The sequence below is a fragment of the Beta vulgaris genome, chromosome 9 (assembly GCF_026745355.1).
Source record: "Beta vulgaris subsp. vulgaris cultivar EL10 chromosome 9, EL10.2, whole genome shotgun sequence".
Lineage (NCBI taxonomy): Eukaryota > Viridiplantae > Streptophyta > Magnoliopsida > Caryophyllales > Amaranthaceae > Beta > Beta vulgaris.
Genome location: NC_079210.1, coordinates 40206552 through 40216916, shown reverse-complemented (window position 1 = coordinate 40216916; position 10365 = coordinate 40206552). Strand labels below are relative to the sequence as shown.

Here is a 10365-nt window from a genome sequence, read left to right as displayed (position 1 = left end):
ACATGCAATATAATAGTTCAATGTGGTTTGTCATCATTCAAAACTCAAAACAGGGAACTTAACAAATTCCCCCTTTTTGATGATGACAAACCCTGAAGTTCCCCCTGCAAATAATATCATTAGTTTTGGTAACTTTTTCGAACAAACTGAATTCTTAAGATAAGAACTCAAGGCATGGTCTTGTACTTTTGCAATTAAGCATCATTTACAAGTACACCAGTTCACAACTAACTGACAGCAGTTTAAGAAAGAGTTTCTAAGTACCATAGGCAAATATTAATTACACTCAGAGCTCTTAGACTTAAACATGCATTCGCAAGAAGAACATCAGTAGTTGTTCACACTTATTTCTAAGTCATTAGTGTGAAAAGAAGTAACGTGCTTGGAATACACCACCTTCTAGACCACTTCTGGTCTATCACCTCTAACAAGGCACTCAGCCTTGTTCTAGTTGCTGCAACACACACAGGTTAACACTTCCCCCTAAGAGTAGGTGAACTTCACACCTGCTTCCCCCTTTTGGCATCATCAAAATAGATCAAGGAACCAAACAAAAACACAACCAGTAGAAAAACTACCAATTATATGAAGTTCATGCTAAATAGGCAGCTCAAACAGCATTCTAAGGATGCTGATGCTACCAGTGTTCCTGCAAAGTACCAAAAGCTACAAGTCCTAAATAATAGTTATTACATACCAGTAGTAGACCAAATTACAGAAGATCAAATGTTTTTGTAATTGGGAAAAGGGGGGGTAACCAGATATAAAGTTCAAGAAAAGAGAGGGGTTAGCAGCAAAATAGTATAAGGAGAAAAGAGAGGAAATCAATCAGCGCCAGAGTCCTTTTCAGTCCCATCATCTTCTTCCTCCTCAAGATTCTCTGAAGCATCGTCTGCATTTTCTTCCTCCTCCTCTCCTGCTTGATCTTCCTCCTCCTCTTCTTCTTTCTCCTTGGAAACCAGTTCATCATCATATTCATCACCAGCAGCATGGGATGACTCTTCCTTGGCCTCGGAATCCTCTCTACCCTGAATACCAGCTCTGTCAAGGCGAACCTCAACTCTCCTGTAGGATTCGTGAAGAGTAGTACAAAGTTGAGTAACACTATTCAGCATATCCTGCATCATCTGATTCTGGTCACTCAACTGTTTCACCAAGGCATAAGTAGCCTGAACTGATTCCGTACTGGTCCCTTCACCAACAGCAGCACCCTTTGCTTCACTTTTCATTTGTAGAACATCACCTGCATATGACATACCCTTCTGACCTATAATCTGATTCGTAAGGTGAGACATGGTGCCATAGTCTCCGACCATACGAATTTCCAATTAGTGAATACTAAGGTCAACTATCCTCCATAGGGCAGTGCATGCTTAGCCTTCTCCACAGAGCAGATCATGTGGCCCAATATCATAGCAGGAGGTTGACTGGAATATGTTCCATGAGACAGTATATGAGAAACACTATCCATCAACCGGACACTCATGCGCCTTGTCTCTAGGGAAACACAATCTTTGAGGCTATGATTGAAAGTCCTCATGATGGGCTCCCTTAAGTGGCCAAGGTGTACCCCTGCTTAGGGTCAGGTGGACCAGTGAACAACCTGGTCTGGATCTGTTCTGCTGTGAGGCCTTTAACTGTGGGCCAGTTCTCCCTTGAGTACTCATCAAGTCCCTTGTTTGGGACTTTGAGAATTTCAGCCAAAATCTTCTCAGATAAATTAATGGGAGTGCCCTTAACAAAAGCAAAGTAGGACCCATCGTCCTTAGTATGCAGGTGTTCATAAAATTCCTCAACCAAAGGCATAAACACATCAAGTTCTTTGGCAAAACAACACAGACCATTTCTGAATTCTAAAGCTTCCTTAACCTCATGCAAGAATTTCTGATTAACCCAACTCTTTGCAACAGAAAAACCAACCAGAATAGACCTATCCCTCAAATCATACAAAGGCTCAGGAGTGATAGACTTACTTTTCTTGGGTTTAGAGCCTCTCAGCAGCAATAGCAGGCAACTTCCTCTTTTTGTCGGTGGAACAGTTCTGTTGGTTCCCAATCTCCTTGCCTTTGGAAGATTCAGCACCCTTCCTAGCAACCGTCTTTACCTTGTGCCCTTGCTAGACAGCCTTAACAGCCTCCTTCTTAGGAACTTCCCCCTCAACATCAGCACCTTCCTTCTTCTTTAATTTCTCCACTGGTTTGGGTGTGATTTAGGGGTAGAGATTTTGGCCTTGGTGGTTTTGACTGCTGTTTTGTGGGAATGGGTTTGGTAACCGTCTTCTCAACAGACTTAACCGCTTTTATGGCGGTTTCTTGGCAGCAACCTTCTTTGCCTTTTCAACTACAACATCCTCCTTCTCAACTTCTTCTTCCTCCATCTCCTGATTTTCCGGTTCAGACTCACCCACCGGCTCCGACTCCTTTTCAGATTCTGACTCCTCCAACTTCTCCGACTCCTCTGGCTTAGACTCCTCAACCGGTTTTGGTGAGGGAGCCTTTGATTTTGGTGTGACAGGCTTTTTGGGAGTGGTGGTTTTTGTAACTTTGGAGTGGCGGTTTTGGTGATTTTGGCGGTTGATTTTGGAATAACCGCTTTTATGGTGGTAGATTTTGTGGTGGATTTGGGTGCAGTTGTTTTTGTAGTGGTGGATTTTGTGGTTGCTGGCTTCTTGGAATTCCTTCGTATTAAAGGTTCTTCTTCCTCATCTTCAACCTCTTCCTCCACCATCGGATCCTCCACTGGTTCAGCCACTTCCTTTGCTTTCTTAGTTGTAATTTCGGGATATTCTTCAACCTCCTTTTCGACCAACCTAGTACTCCTTCTTTTTGACATGATGAGACTGAATTCCCTCTGTTTTGAGCACATGAAAAAAAACTTGAACAATTTGTGTTTCAAGAATTCGAGAAAGAAAGGAGTAGAAAGAGAAATTAGGGTTGGAACGAGAGAATATAAGAGAAAGAAAAAAATCAGGAAAATATGTGATCAAAGAGAATAAGAGAAATAAGGAAAGTATGATCACATGCAAGAATATATATAAGATGGCAAGTAAAGATATACCTTCGCAAACTGCAGTTGCCTTAATTACAACCGTCACTTCATTTATTTTCCTAATTTGAAATTTGAAAAATAATCAGAGAATAACCGCCTCAAGAATCTGGTTCCCAAGTGGTCTGCAACTGGTCTGTGCCAACTTACCTTTTTAAGACTTATGCTTAAGTACCCAAGTACTAAGATGATCAGTTCAGCATCGCATAAGAACTTTGTAAGCCCTAAAAAGCAAAAAAAAAATACAAAAGAAAAAGAAATATACACAAATTGACATCATTTGACTAGCCAAAGGGACAAGTCAAGACCTAAGAGCTCATTGTCTAATCTTAATCATACCCAACAAGGTACGAAGCTTGATGAACACTTCTCTGCTCAAAGGTTTTGTAAATATGTCAGCTAGTTGATCTTCTGACCTGCAAAACTCCAACTCAACATTACCTTTTTCAACATTGTCCCTTAGAAAATGATGCCTAATCTCAATATGCTTGGTTTTAGAATGCTGGACAGGGTTTTTCGAAATATTGATTGCACTTGTTTTAATGTATGTCCTAAAGGTTGTATGTTGTTTTGGAAGGGCGATGCTCACTTAGATAAATGTAGTGTATGCGGTAGTGATCGGTACAAGAAAACTTCTAAGGGCAAACTTATTCCTGCAAAAGTGTTAATGTACTTTCCAATCACACCGAGGTTGCAGAGGTTGTTTGAAACTAAGAACATCTCAGAGGAAATGACATGGCATGCCGACAATCCTCGAATGCAGGGTACCTTAGCACATCCAAGTGATAGTGAAGCATGGAAACACTTTGATAGAACCTTTCCCGATTTCGCCGCTGAGGCTCGAAATGTTAGACTCGGGCTGTGCACCGACGGATTTTCTCCATATGGTAAGTTTGGAGGGCAATATTCATGCTGGCCAGTTATCCTCCACCATACAATTTTCCTCCATCCATGTGCATGAAGAAACCATTCATGTTTCTTTCTTTGCTCGTTCCGGGGCCTAAAAATCCCAAAGGAAACTTGGATGTGTTTATGCAACCTCTAGTTGAAGAGTTGAAGCAGTTGTGGCATATTGGGGCTATGACCTATGATGTTTCAAGGAAGCAAAATTTCAACCTTCGAGCAGCGCTGCTTTGGACAATTAGTGACTTTCCTACGTATGGTATGTTGTCCGGATGGTCTACTGCTGGAAAGAAGGCATGTCCTTATTGCATGGATAAAAGCAAGGCATTCTGGCTTGAACATGGGGGTGAAGTGACATGGTTCGATTGTCATCGACAATTTCTTCATTCTGACCACCCATTTCGAAGGAATAAGACTGCTTTTTGTAAGAATAGGGTTGAGAATGGCATAGCTCCTCACATAATGTCTGGAGAGGAGCTGTGGCAGTGCGTGAAGGACTTACCTAAAGCAACTGATGGTCTCGAGGCGCTGAACCGATTGAAGAAGGATAAAAAAGGTTGGTTGAAACAGAATATTTTGTGGGAGCTTCCATATTGGAAAGATTTGATTATCTGTCACAACTTAGATGTCATGCATGTTAAGAAGAATTTTTTCGACCAACTCATTAACACTGTGATGGATGTGAAGGGTCAAACTTCAGACACCCTTAGTGCAAGAAAGGATATGGCATGTGTTTGCAAACGCCGGGAACTGGAGCTTGTTGATAATGGTGTGGGGAATTTGGCCAAGCTTAAAGCACCTTACACACTCGACAAGGCTCAGAAAAACGTATTTTGTGAGTGGGTACGTGACTTGAAGTTTCCAGATGGCTTTGCATCGAACTTGAGTAGATGAGTGGATCTTAGTTATAGTAAATTGCAAGGATTGAAGAGCCATGATTGTCATGTATTCATGGAGAGGCTGTTGCCGGTTGGTCTAAAAGAATTGCTTCCTTTGCATGCTTGGAAGGCGATAACCGAAATAAGTCAATTCTTTCGAGACTTGTGTGCGTCCACAATCAAAGTCAGTGAGATGAAGCGCTTAGAGAACAACATCGCTGAGATCTTATGCAAGTTGGAAAAAATCTTTCCTCCATCATTTTTTAATTCAATGGAGCACTTGCCGGTTCACTTGCCTTATGAAGCAAAAGTTGGTGGCCCCGTCCAATATAGGTGGATGTACCCTTTCGAAAGGTAATTGAATTTGTTTTAAGTGTCATACAATACTGAATTCATACTAAAATGCTAATCCTCACCTTACGGACAGGTTGCTTAACCAATTAAAACGTAAAGTGGGAAACAAAGCATGTGTTGAAGGTTCAATATGCAATGCCTACGTAACTGAGGAGATAGCGAACTTCTGCTCCAACTACTTTTAGCCCGGGGTTGACACAAAATCAAGGGACTTAGGAAGAAATGTCAATCCTGATGTCGCTAGCACACATGGTCTTGGTGTCCCCGAGTTGTTCAGGGAGGACTCGGACAAGGGTATGAACATTCATGAACAGTACAAACTTGTGGAAGTCAATCACACCAAGAAATATCCAAAATATGATCCGTTTGTATTGTTGACCAAGTTAGCCAAGTATACTACGCGCCGTATCCCAATCTTGGGAGAGATAAAGTGCAATGGTGGGCTGTGTTTAAAACGAAGGCAAGGTCCGAAGTTGATGCCCCGGTTGATTTGGATGTTCTCTAGGAGGAAAGAATTGATACCGCTGCAGTTCTTTGTGCTCCGGATGAGATACCAGATTATGATGCTGGTGAAGACAACAATAATGATGAGATCATGGAATTTGAGGCGCCGAATGAACAAGGAGAACCAAGTGAATATGAAAGCAGCGACGAGATTGGTGATTTGTCTGACGATGATGATGACGAGGATGATTTGTTTGATGACGTTTAGTGTATTTTGTTACCTTATGTAGTTTACTTTTGTTGTAAGACAATATGTTTATCATTTTATCGCTTTGTCGTATTCTATGTGTAAGACATATAATTTATTTCTATTATACGAGTTTTAGTCATTTAATATATTTTTAATTTGAAGCTTTTTCCAAATTGATTAATTATGTGATTTTCAATAGTTTGTACTACGGTTTTGTAATTTGTTAATGATTAATTTCATTATTTATTGATTATAATATGTGATTAATTTCAAGCTTTTGTAGATGTCATCAGGTGCCGGATCTCGAGGTGGTCCTCGTGATGGGGGTAGTGGCAGAGAGGGGCATGAGCCTCAGCCTGAGCGTGATGGCGAGTTGGAGAGGGACAAGGACAATCATGAGGCTGGGGTAGGTGACAAGAAAAAGGAGTTGGACCCCAATGGACTTTGGTAAGTTATATTATGAGCGTACTACTTTATTACTTTTAATAGATTTTTATTGGTGTTGTTCAATTGGTTTTAATTGCTTGTTATCAGTTTTTGAAGACAACGGAGTCATTCGCGACATGACTAAATGCTTCAAGCAACATTTCCATCATCCATTGGCTAAGTGTCTTAAACTTTCTTAGAATCATACAACCAAGTAGTAGAAAGCTTAAATGAGTATTGTAGGACTTGCATGAGGCATTACAACTTGAAATAGGCATAGAGTTAGGATTATAGGAACATGAAACCCAACAAATGGCTCGAAATGACTTAGTTTCTCTCATTTTCATTGGCTAAGTGTCTTAAACTTGTTTAGAATCATACAACCAAGTAATAGAAAGCTTAAAAGAGTATTGTAGGACATGAATGAGGCATTATAACTTGAAATAGGCATAGAGGTAGGATTATAGGAACATGAAACCCAACAAATGGCTCGAAATGGCTGAGGTTCTCTCATTTTCATTGGCTAAGTGTCTTAAACTTGCTTAGAATCATAAAATCAAGTAGTAGAAAGCTTAAATGAGTATTGTAGGACTTGCATGAGGCATTATAACTTGAAATAGGCATAGAGATAGGATTATAGGAACATGAAACCCAACAAATGGCTCGAAATGGCTTAGTTTCTCTCATCTTCATTGGCTAAGTGTCTTAAACTTGCTTAGAATCATACAACCAAGTAATAGAAAGATTAAATGAGATTGTAGGACTTGCATGAGGCATTAGAACTTGAAATAGGCATAGAGGTAGGATTATAGGAACATGAAACCCAACAAATGGCTCGAAATGGCTTAGTTTCTCTCATTTTCATTGGCTAAGTGTCTTAAACTTGCTTAGAATCATACAACCAAGTAGTAGAAAGCTTAAATGAGTATTGTAGGACTTGCATGAGGCATTAGAACTTGAAATAGGCATAGAGTAGGATTATAGGAACATGAAACCCAACAAATGGCTCGAAATGGCTTAGTTTCTCTCACTTTCATTGGCTAAGTGTCTTAAATTTGCTTAGAATCATACAACCAAGTAATAGAAAGCTTAAATGTGTATTGTAGACTTGCATGAGGCATTAGAACTTAAACTAGGCATAGAGGTAGGATTATAGGAACATGAAACCCAACAAATGGCTCGAAATGGCTTAGTTTCTCTCATTTTCATTGGCTAAGTGTCTTAAACTTGCTTAGAATCATACAAACAAGTAATAGAAAGCTTAAATGAGTATTGTAGGACTTGCATTAGGCATTAGAACTTGAAATAGGCATAGAGGTAGGATTATTGGAACATGAAACCCAACAAATGGCTCGAAATGGCTTAGTTTCTCTTATTTAAATTGGCTTAGTGTCTTAAACTTGCTTAGAATCATACAACCAAGTAGTACAAAGCTTAAATGAGTATTGTAGGACTTGCATGAGGCATTATAACTTGAAATAGGCATAGAGGTATGATTATAGGAACATGAAACCCAACAAATGACTCGAAATGGCTTAGTTTCTCTCATTTTCATTGGCTAAGTGTCTTAAACTTGCTTAGAATCATACAAACAAGTAGTAGAAAGCTTAAATGAGTATTGTAGGACTTGCATGAGGCATTATAACTTGAAATAGGAATAGAGGTAGGATTATAGGAACATGAAACCCAACAAATGGCTCGAAATGGCTTAGTTTCTCTCATTTTCATTGGCTATGTGTCTTAAACTTGCTTAGAATCATACAACCAAGTAATAGAAAGCTCAAATGAGTATTTTAGGACTTGCATGAGGCATTAGAACTTGAAATAGGCATAGAGGTAAGATTATAGGAACATGAAACCCAACAAATGGCTCGAAATGGCTTAGTTTCTCTCATTTTCATTGGCTAAGTGTCTTAAACTTGCTTAGAATCATACAACCAAGTAGTAGAAGCTTAAATGAGTATTGTAGGACTATGAGGCATTAAACTTGAAATAGGCATAGAGGTAGGATTATAGGAACATGAAACCCAACAAATGGCTCGAAATGGCTTAGTTTCTATCTTTCATTGGCTAAGTGTCTTAAACTTGCTTAGAATCATACAACCAAGTAGTAGAAAGCTTAAATGAGTATTGTAGGACTTGCATGAGGCATTATAACTTGAAATAGGCATAGAGATAGGATTATAGGAACATGAAACCCAACAAATGGCTCGAAATGGCTTAGTTTCTCTCATCTTTCATTGGCTAAGTGTCTTAAACTTGCTTAGAATCATACAACCAAGTAATAGAAAGCTTAAATGAGATTGTAGACTTGCATTGAGGGCATTAGAACTCTAAATAGGCATAGAGGTAGGATTATAGGAACATGAAACCCAACAAATGGCTCGAAATGGCTTAGTTTCTCTCATTTTCATTGGCTAAGTGTCTTAAACTTGCTTAGAATCATACAACCAAGTAGTAGAAGCTTAAATGAGTATTGTAGGACTTGCATGAGGCATTAGAACTTGAAATAGGCATAGAGTAGGATTATAGGAACATGAAACCCAATAAATGGCTCGAAATGGCTTAGTTTCTCTCATTTTCATTGGCTAAGTGTCTTAAACTTGCTTAGAATCATACAACCAAGTATAGAAAGCTTAAATGAGTATTGTAGGACTTGCATGAGGCATTAGAACTTGAAATAGGCATAGAGGTAGGATTATAGGAACATGAAACCCAACAAATGGCTCGAAATGGCTTAGTTTCTCTATTTAAATTGGCTTAGTGTCTTAAACTTGCTTAGAATCATACAACCAAGTAGATAGAAAGCTTAAATGAGTATTGTAGGACTTGCATTAGAGATTAGAACTTGAAATAGGCATAGAGGTAGGATTATTGGAACATGAAACCCAACAAATGGCTCGAAATGGCTTAGTTTCTCTTATTTAAATTGGCTTAGTGTCTTAAACTTGCTTAGAATCATACAACCAAGTAGTACAAAGCTTAAATGAGTATTGTAGGACTTGCATGAGGCATTAAACTTGAAATAGGCGTAGAGGTATGATTATAGGAACATGAAACCCAACAAATAGGCTCGAAATGGCTTAATTTCTCTCATTTTCATTGGCTAAGTGTCTTAAACTTGCTTAGAATCATACAACCAAGTAGTAGAAAGCTTAAATGAGTATTGTAGGACTTGCATGAGGCATTAGAACTCTAAATAGGCGTAGAGGTAGGATTATAGGAACATGAAACCCAACAAATGGCTCGAAATGGCTTAGTTTCTCTCATTTTCATTGGCTAAGTGTCTTAAACTTGCTTAGAATCATAAACCAAGAATAGAAAGCTTAAATGAGTATTGTAGGACTTGCATGGATATTAAACTTGAAATAGGCATAGAGGTAGGATTATGGAACATGAAACCCAACAAATGGCTCGAAATGGCTTAGTTTTCTTCATTTTAATTGGTAAGTGTCTTAAACTTGCTTAGAATCATACAACCAAGTAGTAAAAGCTTAAATGAGTATTGTAGACTTGCATGAGGCATTAGAACTTGAAATAGGCATAGAGGTAGATTATAGGAACATGAAACCCAACAAATGGCTCGAAATGGCTTAGTTTTCTTCATTTTCATTGGCTAAGTGTCTTAAACTTGCTTAGAATCATACAACCAAGTAGTAAAAGCTTAAATGAGTATTGTAGGACTTGCATAGGCATTAGAACTTGAAATAGGCATAAGGTAGGATTATAGGAACATGAAACCCAACAAATGGCTCGAAATGGCTTAGTTTCTCTCATTTTCATTGGCTAAGTGTCTTAAACTTGCTTAGAATCATACAACCAAGTAATAGAAAGCTTAAATGAGTATTTTAGGACTTGCATGAGGAATTAGAACTTGAAATAGAGCATAGAGGTAAGAGTATAGGAACATGAAACCCAACAAATGGCTCGAAATGGCTTAGTTTCTCTCATTTTCATTGGCTAAGTGTCTTAAACTTGCTTAGAATCATACAACCAAGTAGTAGAAGCTTAAATGAGTATTGTAGGACTTGCATGAGGCATTGAACTTGAAAATAGGCATAGAGG

At 38.8% G+C, this 10365-nt stretch overlaps 1 protein-coding gene across 1 annotated transcript; it reads right to left on the bottom strand.

Moving 5' to 3' along the window:
- Window positions 1-824: 824 nt before the first annotated feature.
- On the bottom strand, window positions 825-1316 carry LOC125493668 (uncharacterized). The gene has a single exon (XM_048637149.1). It carries the CDS (start codon window positions 1314-1316, stop codon window positions 825-827), a length of 492 nt encoding a protein of 163 aa, XP_048493106.1.
- Between the last annotated feature and the right edge of the window lie 9049 nt (window positions 1317-10365).

Bases quoted from the DNA above. Each gene is read 5' to 3' on its own strand.
- LOC125493668 (XM_048637149.1), bottom strand. From the start codon at position 1,316: ATGGTCGGAGACTATGGCACCATGTCTCACCTTACGAATCAGATTATA.